The following is an 18,128-nucleotide window of genomic DNA, read 5'->3' as shown; positions in this document are numbered from 1 at the left end:
GTCAATAGATCACCTGAGCATTCTGTTAGCCCGGGATAGTCATGCATGGTCCACATTAGAATGCCTCCGATCAAAGCATTCCGTCGTCCTGTGTGTCGGCTCATATCCACCACCACTATGCCAATCCACAATTGTTGTAGCTCTTCCAATAGTGGACAAAGATACACATCCATATTCCCCACTTTATATCGCTCTGGCACAATCAAGCTTAGCCATAGGTGCCCCTTCTTCGTAGTCAACCACGAGGGAATGTTGTAGTTGACGATGACAACGGGCCATACACTGTAAGATGTTGATCTTTGACCAAATGGATTTACGCCATCCATAGCCAGGCATAAGCGCAAATTTTGAGCTTCCCTGGCAAAATCCGACCATGTTCCATCTATATGTTTTCAGGCTGTGCAATCTGCAGGAACTTCGTAGCACACCATCCGAAGATTTATTCTCCGCATGCCATGATTCTAGGGCGTCCATGAACTTACATTCGAAGAAATGCTTGATGCAAGGAAGCAGAGGAAAATGTCGCAAAACCTTTTGTGGAATTTTTTTCCCGTGGAGATCTACTCGATATCTTTTGGAATCACATTTCGGACACTTCTCCATGTCTATGTATTCCCCTCTGAAAAGAATGCAGTCATTAGGACAAGCGTGGATAGAATTGTAATCCATCCCCAAGTTTCGCAAAATCTTTCTTGCTTCATCTCGGGAATCTGGCATCACATTGTCAGCTGGTAGTATGTGCTCTTTAAGCAATCTACACAACATAAAAATACGACACAGTCGTGTAAAAATCTATCAGATCATTATACATTTAGAGTTTTATTAAAGTAAACTAATTGTAATAGATCACCTGAAAAGCGCTCTGACGCTAGTGTCACTCCATCCAAACTTTGCCTGCATGTTGAGAAGAACTAGGAGTGCTTTCAATCTAGACATACGTGCTCCATTATACAATGGCGTATCGGCTTCACTTTTCATATCATCATAGATAAGCCTTTCTGAATCCATGATCGTCTCGATCATTTCATCAATCTCGGGCTCAAACATTCCCTCGTTGGGAATGTGCTCTGCATGATCATCCCCCGAGCTGTCAGAGGCTACATCTTGTGGCCTCACATATGCTGCTTGACCAAAGCGCCTGCGAACACGTCTATTGGGTTGCAAGATTGCTGCTTGTTGGCCAGCGTCAGAGTCCGACGAGTTATAATTGGCAACAACTCGATCTATAATAGATGGATCGAACTCGCCAAATTCGCGAACGTGCTGCAAAGAAACACGTCTTGTCCGTCGCACAGCATGCTTGCATTGATTACAAGGACATAAGACCCTCGTTGAGAGATAGGTGTTTCGGTTGGACGGTCCCACATCCTCATCACTACTCATAATGAGGATAAAAATCTTATAACCTGGACAACAAATTTAATATTCTATTGGCATTCTCTCTCTCTCTCTCTCTCTCTCTCTCTCTCTCTCTCTCTCTCTCTCTCTTTACCTCACATTCTCTAGTCATGTCCAATCCCCGCACACCTCGGTCTAGAGGTGCACGGAGATCAGAACCACCGGGTTATAATCTCGTCTTTATTGGTCAATACCTATATTTGTGGGTGCAAGAAATCTACACACCCACGTCTACATGATACTGCATGTAGTGGACAAAACCCCTTTGCCTCTTCTCTAGCTGTAGCACTTCACAGCATCTTAACATCTTTTCACAGTAGATCTTTTCACTGTTCGTCTAACTCTAAACCCTAAACCGTAAGTAATTCTTGCGTGGACTCGATCTAACGTAAATAAACGTAAATCTAACTAAAAATAAACCTAGATCTAATTTAACGTAAGTCTACATCTAACCTAATCTTTAACGTCTTTTGGGATAGTTTCCTACGACGTTAAAACTCTCTTCTTCTTGTGTGTGTGTGTGTGTGTGTGTGTGGGTAAACCTAAATAAACCTAAGTCTAATCTAATATAACATAAATCTAAATCTAACGTAAATTATGTTATATTAAAAACAAAGAACTAAACTAACAGGGATTATAAGAACCTTAAAACTGATTTAACACATAATTTTTCACATAACTCGGCAAGAGTTGGCATTCTCATCACTAAAGATGTGAGAGTTAACTTCCGGCGGTGACGCTGCCTCATCTCCATCCACATCTGATGACAGCAATTGGCCCTTTAGACCGTTCTTGCTCTTGTTACTAACTTTGAAGTTGTTGTTGAATGACTAGAGGTTTTCTAGATGGTCATTGTGTCGGGGATGTAGTGACTCTTGCCGCCCTGAAGATCCACCTTCTTCCCTATCTTCTGAAGACATTTCACCGGTACTTTTGGATCGATGGAGCCCACCATGAGTGAAGGCAACAATACCCTATATTCCATTGAGGGCTTTCTTCACCCGCTTCATGCAGGCATCGCAGTCTATGGAGACCTAAATCTAATCTAATATAACGTAAATCTAAATCTAGTGTAAATAAACGTAAATCTAGTTAAAAATAAACCTAAATCTAATCTAATTTAACTTAAATAAACCTAAATCTAATTTAACGTAAGTCTACATCTAACCTAATCTTTAACGTCTTTTAGGATAGTTTCCTACGACGTTATAACTCTCTTCTTCTTGTGTGTGTGCGCGTGTGTGGATGTGTGTGCCAATAAAAAGAGATAAATGGTATAACCTTTCTATCACCCATGCCAAGTATGATAGATTGATTATGCCATTTCCCTCTTGAATAATAGGTCTTGAGTTCAACTCCTTGTCGGCTAGATCTTTAGGTCTTTTAATTTTAATTAGTTTCCTACGACGTTAAATTAGTTTCTCTCTCTTTCTCTCTCAATGTGTGTGCGTTTTTTTGGATCGTATGCATGTTTTCTCTCTCTTTTCCTCTCTCAATGTGTGCGTTTTTTGTTTATGCATGTTCTCTCTCTCTTTTCCTCTCTCAATGCGTGCGTTTTTTGTTTATGCATGCTCTCTCTCTCTTTTCCTCTCTCAATGTGTGTGTGCATTCTTTGTTTATGTATGTGTGTGTGCGTTTTTGTTTATGTTTGTACTCTCTCTCTCTCTCTCAAAAACACTATGTGTGTGTGTGAGAGAGAGAGAGAGGGAGAGAGAAAGAGGGGAAGGGAACATGAGAATGAGGAGAGGGAAGGAGCATACCTGGCTCTCCTTCCTCTCTTCGTGTGTGTGTGTGTGTGTGTGTGTGTGTGTGTGGAGAAGAAAAAGAGAGAGAGAGAGAGAGAGAGAGAGAGAGAGAGGAAGAGCGTTACCTGCTCCTTGCTTGAGGGCGCCGAAAAACTCAGATCTGAGATCTGAGTTTTTGGGCGCGCTCGGTTATTTTTTTAGCCCAGCCGGCGTCGCTATGAGCGTCGCAAATTTCTTTGTAAATTTGCGACGCTCATAGCGAAGCTCATAGCGACGCCGGGAATTTTTTTTTTGAGCGTCGTTGTGTGAGCGTCGCTAATATGAATAGCCTCTTGTAGTGCAATGCATTGCCGGCCCGTATCCTCTTCACATGACACTGTTTCAAGCCATAAAACCTTGCTGTTTTTTCTCTGTTTTCAGCCCTCCCATGGCTGTGTTATGAGAGATCCACACCCCATCAAGCCTCTCCTTCGCTCGGACATCTATTAGGGGCGAACGGAACCGCTGAAATCAACATAACAATAACATTTTCAACCCCTCGGAGTTGCAGTTTTGGATGCATAGCAGTACCTTGGCTTGTGTTTTCCATAGAGGATGATGCTACCTCCTCGCAGAACACCATCCGATGTTGTTCATTGCGGTCTTCTGCTGACTCCTCAACACAGGTTTGCTTCGACATCCGCTTGAGTAGACATGTATGCTATGTTCAGTTCTAGCAGCATGAACACTAGGAAATTTATCGTGAGCCATCCTGCCATAAAGGTAACCTTCACAAAGTTGTCGATCAGGGAAAAAGGTGGTGCTATAGGCAAAACGATGTTTGACAATATGTTCCATAGATGCACGGCGGACGGGCTTTCTTGCCATGTTCACATCCATGTCGACTCTGCACTTATGAAAACGTGGGCTTTGCTTCCAGAGTAAGGCCAATTTGATCAAGCTCGGCTTCGTCTACAGTTGATGCAGGATCATGAGCCAGAGTTAGATCGTTGGCGATCTCGTAGAGGTTGTAGGCTTCACTGAGATTGTGTAGGGTTTGAGCTTGATGCCGGCAGAGGTGAGAGCGTTTTTTCAGATTCCAGTCTGTCTTGTCATCATCCTCATCATCGGCGACATCATCCGCAAGTCCACAACATTGTAGAAATTGTGCAATCAATAGTAGACCACTACTCTCCCCATCAAGAGTGGGGCTTTTCTGGTGTCGTTTTCTTCTCTCTCTCTCTCTCTCTCTCTCAGTCTCAGCACCTTCATGCACAGTGTTTACCACCTTGTCTGTGTTTTTGCAAACTACCAGCGTTTTCACCTCTAAGGCTGCGTTTTCTGTGCCATGGAGCCAGATCAACCATTGCTCCTCCCTTCTCTCTCATCCCCGAAGGGATTTCCCTAGATCAGCCCTAGGATCTTGTTCCTCGAGGCCAAGACACAAGCCTTGACTAATCTACACCTTTACGTTCACTCTCCGTCCTTGAGTTAATCGCATACAGACACCGGTTCAACAAAAGGACCCTTGTTCTGGAGCACGTGAACGAGGACCCGCTACTAGGGGATATGTGTTTGCTATGTGAGCCCGGCAGGCGCCGGGCCTCTGGCTGTGGGAGGTGTGAAAGAGAGAGAACAAGAACAATAGATGCAACTGAATTTGGAAATCACCGTAATCATCAATTAATTGATTAATACATCTAAGTACAACTTAATATTTAGCCAAGGCGGGCAGTTAACAACGCCGTTACTTGGATCATCTGCTAAATAGGAGTTTAAGCTCCCGCTTTACAGAATTAACCGGGCCGTTAACGACACCGGGCTTAACAGATTGATTAATCAACCTTCAGACTGATGACGGTGATGGATACTTTTGCTCACAAATTTCGTGGTCTCCTCTAATCAACTTAATTTGATTGTCATCAGGCTTTGTACGCCCTTGGTAATTTCTTTTTTCCAGTTCGACCTTCTTCTTCTTGCTTTGATTGGAGATCTAGAGAGAGATAGCACGCCTTGATTCCTTGGCTTGGAGATTCCTTCTTGGCTCCTTGAAGCTTCGAATTGCCTTTATCTTCTCCTCGTTATGCCTCTTTGCTTTGATAGCCCTTATTCTTCGTTCAAGCGAGAGAGAGAGAGAGAGAGAGAGAGAGAGAGAGAGAGAGAGAGAGAGAGAGAGAGAGAGAGAAATAGTCTCTCCTTTGCTTCGTTCAAGCTCGATAAGCTCTCCTTGAGCTCCCTCACCTTCACTTGCTTCTCTTCGTTCAAGCTCTAGAGGGAGAGAAAAAGAACTTTGCCTTCCTGTTCAAGTTCGTGACGGAGAGAGAAAGAACTTTTCCTTCCTTTCGCTCCTCCCTTCTTGCTCGTTTCCTTCCCTAATCTATGGCTTCTTCGTTACCCCTCGAATGCCCTCCTTTTTGCATGAAGCAATCCTATTTATTACCCTCCCTCCCTTAGCAATAGCGCCGGGTGTCATTGATGTGGCGCGGTAGTCCTACCTATGACGTGGCAGGGCTGGATGTTGAGGTGCTCCAAACTCTGCATGGCTGGGACCGAATGGGGTCTCCCCGCGATGGTGAGGACTTTTCGCTTCATGGCCATGCCCGCCTGAGCATCCGAATGGACGCCGCGAGCTCTTCTTCCTGCTTGCGCCCTCCTTGCTTGCTTCTTGCCCGCCATGCTCTTTTTTTCCTTTTCTTTTCACACACTCTTATTAAACCCCTTACTGGGCGGCCTTTGTGCCTCATTGGGCGGGTTTTTTTATCTAATTTTTGGCGGCTCTTGGCCCTTGTTGGTCACCACACATGGCATACATCTTGGCCAAGGAAATGCCTCGCACGATAACTCCAATCTTCCACCAGCTCTTGACTAACAATATCATCGAGAATTCCAATGCTCATATCCACTTCTAAATGCCATAAGTGGATACATTTGGAGATTTTTCCTCTCTTTGCATCTGCTCCAAATAGCTAGCTTCCTGGTCCAGCCTTGTTGGCTATATCTCGCGACCATTGCATTCCAAGATCTAGTCGAGAGCCAAAACTCCGAGATGGCACTCCAACCGAGTGGATAGGGTTGGTGCAGAACCGGCCCCCCATAAATCTTTAATGATCAATAACTTGGCAACTGTAAATCGAATCACCAATCTGAAAAGACCGACGGGCTCCAGAAATTCAACACTTCAGGCCCGTGCATTCATTTCAAATATGTCACACCACGTTGTCGAGAAATTTGCGGTCTTGCCAGGAAAGCACCGGGCTTATGGCTGTGAGAGTTTGTGAGAGAACTCAACAAAAACTATATGAAGGAGTTAAACCATAGATGCCATGAAGAATAGGGTTTGGAAAGAAGTGCAATCAAAGAAGACTCACTCTTTCTCTGTTGCACTCACACACACAAAGAAAGAACGCAAAAGAGAATGTCAAAACAATACGAAGATGAAAACATCAAGGCTATGGTCATATCGTATCATGGGTAATATGAAAGGGTTAATGGATGAGTTAATGGCATTCAATCTTGGCTGACCAAATAGGCTACGAATTGTTCTTTGGAATTGTAGTTTTGTGATTACCATAATATATATATTTTGTCTAGTGATTGGGATTAATTGTGTGTACAAATCCTCTTGGTTCATAGCAAGATAACTACGCTTACATCAAAAGAAAAATTATAGTCTATGAGAGGTAGTATGATGGGATCCGGTGATAGAAGTATTTCATTGAGCCTTTCAGGGCCGAAGAGAAACACTATACATTGTTGAAAGTGTATTTTACGGCTAATCCATACGTTAATTCTAATAGATCGTACAGAGTGAAAGCGATAGAAATGATCATCCTATGGGTTATTCATCTAGGATAGTATGTGAGAAATGTAGATATGAGAGAAGTGAAGAGATGAGAAGTTTCCCTCCCAAGCCCTATTCTTGCCCATAGGCAATAAGGATACTGCGGGGAGAGATATACCTGTAGCAAGAGAACCTAGAGAGGATGAATTACTAAGAATGAGAGAGATAGGTTTGGTTAAGGAGATGAGATTAGATACATATATATATATATATATATATGTTGGATTAGAGGTGAAAATGAAAACAACAAGAAATCAAGAAAACATCAATGTAAAACACATCTTACTTGAAACCCTTCGGCACCATTATTGATGGGAGAGAGAAGAAGAGTGGATAATTCCACTTTGATTGATACACCAAGTGCAATACCTTCTTTGATTAGAGTTGATCTTCCAAGGTTAGCTTGTTGCAAGAATGGCTAGTCTCCCTCTAGGAGAAAGTGTAGGCTTGGGCTTATGTTAATGGCTAAGTACAATTAGGCATTACTACTCACTCCCTCGAGAATTACTCTCATCAATGGCTTGAATGCTTGAGTTCCTTTCAAGGAAGAAGAGGTCCCCTTTTATAGGTGAAGGGAACCCACAAGGGTTTACACAAGAAGAGAGGAGCCAGTGTGAACAGGAATTGGAAAAGTTGGAAATGAGCTGTCCCTGCATGATGTGGGCAGACTGGGGTCCAGTATTTTGATCATATCTCCTCAACCGTGGCTCCAAATAAAAAAGTAAAAATATGGTCAAAAACTTCAGCTCATTAGCTACGATTTTCATTTTAAAATCGTTTTCCATATCGGATTGAAACCTTGTGTAAAAAATTCATCAAAATAGGGTCCATTTATGGCAGCAAAAGTCTTCATGTGGTCTCCTTAGCCTAAACTTTCATTTAATTCCAAAGGATACCTCATGCCATATGAAAGCATGACATTGCTCCTTGACAAAGTTTTGTAATCATTCTTGCAATAATGCATTAAAATAAGTGTATCTTTGAAATCATGCCACCTAGTGTCCCACTAGGATTTGATTCTCTCCTAGTAGCTATTGAAAAAGAAATATAAGAAAAGTATAAAAAATACATAGAATATATATATATTGGAGTTTACCCTAGATATAGGATCTAGCTAGGGTGTGAGATGATAATGAAATAGTAAAAATAAAAAATTAATGCTTTTTGCCCCAAGTTAAAGAGGCAGAGCTATTGATTCTTTTCCCATAGTATTTTCTGATGGTAAAGTAAGGATATGTTACCCTTGAGAAAAATAATAGGATGAGATAGAAGGCTTATTATTATACTTAAATATGCATATGTACACTATAGGAAATATAATTATGTATCTAAAAAAATACAAGATAGATCTTGTAGCATGCGTTCCCACTATGTACGTGTCACAGCACGACATCCACCCCCTCTAAAGCTGCACATCCTCCGGTATGTACCACATTGTCTCTTTGTAAGATTAGACCTCTTGTACATCTTCCTTGTCTTCTTCTTCACTGGATGATTCCATAGCTTCATGTTCACTTTGATCTTCACCTGTGTTTTTCTCTTCTTCCTCATCCATATCCTCTAGATCATTGTCTCCTCTTCTCTTAAACATTTTAATCCTTTTTCCTGCAATGGGAATCTTTACTTCTGTACCATCTAGTTCAGACAAGCTGTAAGTAGAATTTTCATGCACATGCTTTACAACATATGGTCCAAACCATCTTATTGAGAACTTACGCATGACTGTGTGCTAGTTATCAAGGCTACTATCATACACTAAAACCCAGTCACCTTTGTCAATTGCTTTGCTCCCGAGTCGATGTCGCTTATCAAAATAGTCCTTGTTTTTCAACCTTGCATTTTTGAGTCGTTCTTTTGCAGCTTCAATGTCTCCAAGTCTTCTCTCTAGCTGCCTTATACTCAGTGCAAGGAGATCTTCCCTACTAAGCCCCTCTTGCCAAGGTAGTACATTCCATGTGGGAATTGTATCCTCAATCGGCATCACTGGCTTTTGACACTCATAGTCTACCTTTCTCAAAGTCGTTGTTGACTGGAGTAACTCCTTTAGCTTTTTCATGGATTTTACATGTGCTACTGTCCATTTAAACTTTTGATTCTTTCTAAGCAGCTGATAAAGAGGATCAGCTACATGTGCATAATGTGGAATCCAAATAACATAGAAGACACATGCTCCCAGAAACCTTTTAACCTCAGTGATGCTAGTGCATGTTTCTTTCATTCTTTGGATGGCATCTACCTTTGATGGACAAGGTTTCCTACTATATGGCCCGCACATGTGCCCCACAATGAGCACTTCTTTGACACCAAACATAGACTTTTTCCCTGACAATGTAAGATTCACTTCTTCCAACCTAGACAAAATTTTATCACAATCAATTATGTGATTTAGCACAAACCTGCGACATCCCTTGAGATCCAAAGCTTCATCTTTGTCACTTTCTTCACATCCTTTGATAGGCAAATCATCAATGAAAGGCATTGTGATTTGAGGAATAAAGTCACGTAAGACCTTATTCATCCCATTCATCATATGTGCAACTGAGTTGGTTGCTCCCTGTGGCAAGGTACACATCCTTACCAAACCCAAAGGTGTCCTCATGGTTGTCAAGTCTCTGCTTTCGATTGCAAGCTGAAATTGATCATACCCTGAGTAGAGATCCCCCATTGAGTAGATTGCCCTCCCTGCAAACGCCTCTGCAAATTCATCCACAATTGGACCTGTTCCTACATTTCTAATTGTCACCTTGTTCACTGGTTGCATATCTTGGATGAAGCGTAGAGAACCATTCTTCTTTGGAACTGTGAACCACCTGTTTGAGTATGGAGCACAAGAAGGCTCCAAGATTCCCATTTTGATTTTCTCATTCAACAGCTCTACTAACTTTGGAAAATGAGCCTTTGGAACCGGAATAGGCCGCAGATTCCAAGGCACATGAGGTATTGTGAAAATTACCATAGGAGCTACAATATAAGGATCAACACATCCTATCTCATGTGGCTCAAATGCAAAAGCCTTACCATGCTTTGAAAGCATTTCTTTGAAGCACTTTGTCTCCTCCTGTGTTAGAAACTCCTCGCAACCAATCTGCAACTCTTGAAAGGACTCCTTTGTGAAGGTATGCCCGATCTTTTTAGGATTCTTCAAACTTGGTTGTAAAGAAGCCTGCTCAATCTTTTCCCTGTTGTTGGGTGGTAAGGGTGAAGCTACTGGTTTCACCTTCTTTGCTACCCTCTTGTATTTAGTTTCAACATGGACTTCTGGGCCAACTGTTTGGCTTTCTTTAAAGGCTTCTATTACTTGATACATTTCCATAGAGCAAACTTCCACAACTTCATTTTCAAGATGCAAATTAGACCCCATTATAGCATCAAGCTCACCCATAGTATCTACAAAAGAAACTTGTTCACAGAAACCCAAAACATTTTCAGTAGGCTTTAGCAACCCACTCTTTTTCATGCCTATTTGTACATTATGCACATATTGCCTCTCATATCTCTTCAAATCTTCAAGTTTTGTAAAACATACTGATCCATTCCTTGTTACCAAGGAGCTCATCGAGAAAGTTTCACCTATTTTTGGATCAAGCGAGACCCTTTTTCTTTCTGTACCACTGCAATCCCGCTTTACAATGGTACTTGGCCAAAACCCATCATTTCTCTATGATCATGAAACTCTTTGCTTACCTTTGGTAGAGGATGTTCTCTGAGGTTGTCACGATTTTTTTCATGGTTTACACAGACTGTGAGAAATTGGACAGCTCGTTTACCATCTTTGCTACGTATTCTAGCATATGCTGAACCATCGTCCATTACCTTTTGTTTCCATTCGAACACCCACAATGTAGGGTTGTCCAAGGATGAGATGATATGAAGATGTATCCTGTACAAAGAAGTTTTGGTCAATCTTTAAATCACCTATTGTTACCTTCACACCTGGACATGCTGCATACAATTCATCGGATGAATTGTTTGCCACTTTTACCATCCAGCCATGATCTATGTCCATCGGCCATTTGCACTTGTTGTAGAGACTCTTTGACATTATGTTTATTTCTGAACCATGGTCAATCAAGGCAACAAATGGCTCTTCAAGATCACCTACCTTGACCAAAGTTTCTGTAGTAGCCCTTGCCCAATGACTTCGTGAATAGTAACTCCTAGGAATATCTTCAACTTCTTCATCATCATTTGAGAAATGCACTTGCTTCACTCTCCCACTAGATTGGTAGCATCCTACCATAGCTCCATCATTCTCCTTATTTTGTAGTTGCATCCCTTGTGTCTTCGAGGTTTCCCCTTCAACCTGTGGACGAGAAACTTCAGCAAGGGTTTGCCTCTTCCTCTTGATAATGTCAATGATCTCCTCGTGGAATTCACGCTTTGCAATGCTAAGAACTTCTCCCAGAGTGAACTCAATCTTGCTATTCAAGATCCTTTCCTCCAAGACTTTCTTTAAATCTGTAGCAACCTCAATATCAGATTGTAGTTTATAAGTTGGGCCTTTTGTCTTACCTTTAGTTGGCTCTTTCTTCTTTCCTGTTGTAGACTCCTCCATGAGTACTTCAGGTGGAGATGCTCCTTGTGTTGAGGGTGTTTGAGAAGGAATTTAGTCGCTTCTTCCCCCACTTCTAAAAGCTCTTTTTTATGGTCCTTCATCAGCATTCTCACGTCTCCGCTTCTCTTCTACAATTGCCTCATTTTGTTGGCATTTTGTAATGTAGGCATGCACTGACAATGAATCCATTGGATCATTCCATCCTGTTTCTAGACGTATGCAATCACCTGCTTCATGTAGAATCTCTTTTGTAAGATTTCCCTTTTTAGCTAATTGCATGACATTTGGCCAAATTTGACCATGATGGTCACTCACCTCTTCATCACAAAAATGTTCAATTTTTACTCCATAAGTAGCTGCCTCAACTGAAGAGGTGGCATGCTTGGTTGCCATATCTTCAACTAAGGTTTGCATTCCCCCCTTCCCAAAGTTAGTTCTCAAGGGTAGACCTGTCTCTCTTAAGTGTATTTTACCATCCTTAAAAAAGACAACATCTTTTGAAAAAGCATCACTAAAATCATCACAATCCCTTCTTACATGGTCTGTACTATCACACCAAATACATCTATTAACAAACCCTTCTTTGGGCTGTTGTCTTTGCCTAGGAAGTGGCCCTGATGGTTGGCCTTTTTCTTCAAGCTTTGCAAACTTCACCTTCAAGTCACGCATTCCCTTCACAAGCTCATCTAGCATGGACTCATCAAACTTAGGAGCGATAAAAGTAGGCTTTACCATTTTGTCAGAAGTTGAGGTGGAAGGACTTGTAGTGTTTACTACCATCTTGTCCCGTCTTCTTTGTCGTTTGGCAAGAAGTGAGACAGCACCTTCAACCTCATTCCAGTCGGTCTTTAGTCCTTGCTCAACATCTTTATCTTCAAGAAGAAGCTCCAAATTTTCTTGAAACTCTTTACCTGCAGCTTGTAAGAAAAGATCTGTCTTCTCTGCATCTAGTGTGGTCCTTTCTGTCCTAGTGAGTTGTGCATAGCGCCGCTCAAATTCCCTAAGTAGCTCTGTTATTGATAGTCCTTGCTTTGGCTTGACTACCCATTCTAAGAATTTCCTTTTGGTCACTCTCTCCGAGTCCTCCATGAAACATTCCTCCTTTAAAGCTACTTTGAGTTCTTCCCAATTTCTCCCATGCCCATCTTTAATTGCCCTAACATGCTCCCTAATTTCTCGAGCAACAACTAGCTCAAAGCTTTGAATCATGTCACCTTCTAACACCCGATGCAGCTCCATCTCCTTCACATACTCGCATAAGTACTTGGTTACATCTTTGCCATTGAACTGATCCATTCTATTGACGACCGCTTGTATGGCCTTCGTTGCTGAAATCTCCCTTCTTTCAGTAGCATGTTGTTGTTGCATGAACATTGCTAATGCTTGAAACATTTGCATTGTTGCTGGGTCAAAATGCATACCCTGTTGCTCAACATGATCACCCATGGTTACCCACAAACTCTCACCCTAGCAGATTCGCGTCGGGTTCACCAAAAATATGTCGAGAAATTTGCGGTCTTTCCAGGAAAGCACCGGGCTTATGGCTGTGAGAGTTTGTGAGAGAACTCAACAAAAACTATATGAAGGAGTTAAACCATAGATTCCATGAAGAATAGGGTTTGGAAAGAAGTGCAATCAAAGAAGACTCACTCTTTCTCTCTTGCACTCACACACACAAAGAAAGAACGCAAAAGAGAATGTCAAAACAATACGAAGATGAAAACATCAAGGCTATGGTCATATCGTATCATGGGTAATATGAAAGGGTTAATGGATGAGTTAATGGCATTCAATCTTGGCTGACCAAATAGGCTACGAATTGTTCTTTGGAATTGTAGTTTTGTGATTACCATAATATATATATTTTGTCTAGTGATTGGGATTAATTGTGTGTACAAATCCTCTTGGTTCATAGCAAGATAACTATGCTTACATCAAAAGAAAAATTATAGTCTATGAGAGGTAGTATGATCGGATCCGGTGATAAAAGTATTTCATTGAGCCTTTCAGGGCCGAAGAGAAACACTATACGTTGTTGAAAGTGTATTTTACGGCTAATCCATACGTTAATTCTAATAGATCGTACAGAGTGAAAGCAATAGAAATGATCATCATGTGGGTTATTCATCTAGGATAGTATGTGAGAAATGTAGATATGAGAGAAGTGAAGAGATGAGAAGTTTCCCTCCCAAAGAGATGAGAAGTTTCCCTCCCAAACACTATTCTTGCCCATAGGCAATAAGGATACTGCGGGGAGAGATATACCTGTAGCAAGAGAACCTAGAGAGGATGAATTACTAAGAATGAGAGAGATAGGTTTGGTTAAGGAGATGAGATTAGATACATATACATATATATATATATATATATATATATATATATATATGTTGGATTAGAGGTGAAAATGAAAACAACAAGAAATCAAGAAAACATCAATGTAGAACACATCTTACTTGAAACCCTTCGGCACCATTATTGATGGGAGAGAGAAGAAGAGTGGATAATTCCACTTTGATTGATACACCAAGTGCAAGACCTTCTTTGATTAGAGTTGATCTTCCAAGGTTAGCTTGTTGCAAGAATGGCTAGTCTCCCTCTAGGAGAAAGTGTAGGCTTGGGCTTATGTTAATGGCTAAGTACAATTAGGCATTACTACTCACTCCCTCGAGAATTCCTCTCATCAATGGCTTGAATGCTTGAGTTCCTTTCAAGGAAGAAGAGGTCCCCTTTTATAGGTGAAGGGAACCCACAAGGGTTTACACAAGAAGAGAGGAGCCAGTGTGAACAGGAATTGGAAAAGTTGGAAATGAGCTGTCCCTGCATGATGTGGGCAGACTGGGGTCCAGTATTTTGATCATATCTCCTCAACCGTGGCTCCAAATAAAAAAGTAAAAATATGGGCAAAAAACTTCAACTCATTAGCTACGATTTTCATTTTAAAATCGTTTTCCAATTCCGATTGGAACCTTGTGTAAAAAATTCATCAAAATAGGGTCCATTTATGGCAGCAAAAGTCTTCATGTGGTCTCCTTAGTCTAGACTTTCATTTAATTCCAAAGGACACCTCATGCCATATGAAAGCATGACATTGCTCCTTGACAAAGTTTTGTAATCATGCTTGCAATAATGCATTAAAATAAGTGTATCTTTGAAATCATGCCACCTAGTGTCCCACTAGGATTTGATTCTCTCCTAGTAGCTATTCAAAAAGAAATATAAGAAAAATATAAAAAATACATAGAATATATATATATTGGAGTTTACCCTAAATATAGGATCTAGCTAGGGTGTGAGATGATAATGAAATAGTAAAAATAAAGAATCAATGCTTTTTGCCCCAAGTTAAAGAGGCGGAGCTATTGATGCTTTTCCCATAGTATTTTCTAATGGTAAAGTAAGGATATGTTACCCTTGAGAAAAATAATAGGATGAGATAGAAGGCTTATTATTATACTTAAATATGCATATGTACACTATAGGAAATATAATTATGTATCTAAAAAAATACAAGATAGATCTTGTAGCATGCGTTCCCACTATGTACGTGTCACAACACGACAACGTGCAGTTGCCCAATCCGGTACGGATCTACAATCGTCTTAAACTTCAAAGTGCCATAACTTCTTCATCGTAGCTCCAATCGACGAGCCGTAAAGACAGGCCAGTAGAGCACTTCAAGCACTGCAGTTCTAGATCATAAACTCACATATGTGCTCACTTCAGGCATACTCCTTTCTGGCATCATTAAGGCATCGATTGGCCCTTTAAAGCCGCATCTGGCATACATTAATTATTAGACTTGGCCTGTTAACAAGCCCTTATCACTAACCATTAATCAAGTGGTCTTCAAAGAAGCTTAGCTTGCATTTCTCTCCTCTTTTTCTTATCATGGAAGCGGAGCTGCACGACATCCACCCCCTCTAAACCTGCACAGCCTCCGGTCTGTGCCAATAGCACTTCAATTGGCATCTGCTACAGGTACCTTAAGCTCTTTCCCATCATCAGACTCACATAGCTGATAAACATATGAAAAAAATTTGAAATAAGGCTTATACCCTTTCATCAATGTTCTAGCTTAATCATTAGGCAGCTGTCCATCGAAAATCTCTCAACTGTATCTGTCGTATCTTCAAAGCATTCAATCATGGATAACTTGCGTAGGGAACCCCGCCAGACTCAAGCGCTCCAGTTAATGATGCACATGGCTTGATCATTAAGTTTTCTCTTAAGGAACCCTGTCAAGCTCAAGTATGCCTTACTCTATCTGCACACGGAATGGCCGTTAGGTTCTGTTAGCAGAACCAACTCAATAGATGTGAAGATACTTCATCAATTATCCAAAGAAGTCAACTGGAAGCCAGCCATGTAAGCTTATTGACCGCATAACAAAAACTATTCTGGCTCGGCATAATCTAGAAAACAAAATCTTGTACCATGCAACCTGCTACATCAGATAGCTAGTACTCTTCAAATCTGGAACTTTGCACTTTAGTAGGCCCCGGGATCAAACGGGAAACTAATCATTTGCCCAACTGTGAGCATTCCTTTAAAAAAATTTGCACCATCCTCCACAATCATAGGGAAAGTACAAGAATTTCCACTCAATAAAGCATAAACATAAATTAGCCCACAAATATTCATGAACACTGCCTGGATCATATGGCATATATAGTAACTGACAGCAATCAAATCTAGCATGATAATCTTCTGGGTTATAAGGAATAGATAGTAACTGCCAAGAATCATAACTAGCATGATAGCCTCCTGGGTCATAAGGTGGTAGAAAATTATATTTCAAGTATATTGCATCTCCACAAACTTTCTCATAGCATAGCAAGAGAAAGTCCCAAATTCCCAGCATAGCAGAACCCAGAGGCAAAATGAATTCAGTCACTATGGTTTCCAAAATATCAATCTGCATTTGTGAGTCATTGAACTCCATCACTTCATTTGATACCACAAACGCTGCATGGTTGTCTTCTCTAGTAGGCACAAACTCCTCTAGAGCCTCATCCAAAAGAGACATAAGCTCTTCATCATATGTTGCAGGATGTTCTTCACTGCTCTTGTCACAAGGAACTGGAAATTCCTCTAGCGCATCATCAAGCAGATCCATAAGCTCCATATCTTCCTCCTTGGAAGAACCACCTAGTTTTTGAGTATTATCACAGGAAACCTCATCGCTTGTTTCATACATAGGCACAAATTGTTCTGGAAGCTTCACACTCCCATTCAAATATCTTTCCACTTCAATAGCACAAGTCTCAGCATGCATTACAAATATAACATCAATTTCTTTTTCCATAGCATCATCATAGCAAACCCTGTAACCTGTAACAGTCATAGAATGATCATCATCCATCACCCCCTCTAAATATGCATCTCCATAATCATAATCTTTGTCTTGGTTCACATCAAATACATATGGTTGAGCATCAAATACATCTACATCATCATCAGTGTCCTGAAATGCATCCATAGACATGAAACCCTCTTGTATAGCATCATCCAAAATAATTTCTTTTGCATGAAATGTTGCATAAGCATTCTCTTCATGTTCTACACCCAAAGAGCACTCCAAATGGGCATCCACATCACATATTGACTCTGACAAACATGTTTCTTGATCACTGCTAGCAACTATGCTTGTATGCAAACCATGTACTGGCTCTGAGAAACCTGCTTCCTCATTTATGTCACTTTGAGAGGATATGACTGCTTGCTTAGCATCCATAGAGTCATATCTGCTTTGGAATAAAGAAGACAATCCCAATCGAGCATAAACAGTATCTACTATGAAATCATCATCTGCATGCAATAATTTCTCGTCTTCCAAAAGACATGCATCAATAACAGATTCTAGCTTAGCATTTTCTTTGGCTTTATTTCTTGCAGAAATATGCTCCCAGAATTCATTATAGTTGAGGATCTGCATCTGATCCCCTTCACCTTTACTGAAGACAACCTTACTTCGTTCAGTAATCTCTTTTATTTCCCGATCTAGAATCCTTGAGCTTTCATAAATGAATTCCTCTACAAAATACTCCCACCGTGTGGGATATTCTTCTGCCCGTTCTTGAACCTGCTTTTTAAAATCTGAGTTTACAGCCTCTTCAAAAGCTGCAATCATCCGATCTTCTGGAAAATTTCAGCTCTTCATCTCAGCTTCATAACATGCAATAAAACCTTCTGGATCATATCCTTGAAAAATATAATACTACTCCTGAACAGCATCAAGTGCTAGCTCTACAGAACCATCAGTCTGCTTTTTTAACTGCACGGCTTTCGCTTCCTGCAGACATCCCTGAACTAATTCCATCATTTTAGGCAAATTTGCAACTGCTAGATTCTTATCAAATCCATTGGCACTGAAATTGTCAATAAACTACTTTAATTGTTCTGTCATCTCCATCTTCACCTGCCACCCCGGCTCGTTTCGCGTCGGGTTCACCAAAGATGTCAGGGGATATGTGTTCGCTACATGAGCCGGGAAGGCGCCAGGCCTCTGGCTGTGGGAGGTGTGAAAGAGAGAGAACAAGAACAATAGATGCAATTGAATTTGGAAATCACCGTAATCATCAATTAATTGATTAATACATCTGAGTACAAC

The 18,128-nt window shown here is 40.9% G+C and overlaps 1 protein-coding gene across 1 annotated transcript in view; it reads right to left on the bottom strand.

The window, feature by feature from the left end:
* Nucleotides 1-17,252, bottom strand: part of LOC147441709 (uncharacterized) — a 93,421-nt gene extending 76,169 nt beyond the window's left edge. The window contains exon 1 of the mRNA XM_086483471.1: nt 16,150-17,252. Within this exon, the coding sequence (XP_086339597.1) occupies nt 16,150-17,252 (1,103 nt within the window). The remainder of the gene's footprint in view (nt 1-16,149) is intronic.
* Between the last annotated feature and the right edge of the window lie 876 nt (nt 17,253-18,128).

This window comes from Adiantum capillus-veneris, chromosome 15 (genome assembly GCF_014529385.1).
Source record: "Adiantum capillus-veneris isolate H3 chromosome 15, ASM1452938v2, whole genome shotgun sequence".
Classification (NCBI taxonomy): domain Eukaryota; kingdom Viridiplantae; phylum Streptophyta; class Polypodiopsida; order Polypodiales; family Pteridaceae; genus Adiantum; species Adiantum capillus-veneris.
The sequence above is the reverse complement of the archived record's forward strand: the minus strand, read 5'-3'. Positions and strand labels throughout refer to the sequence as shown.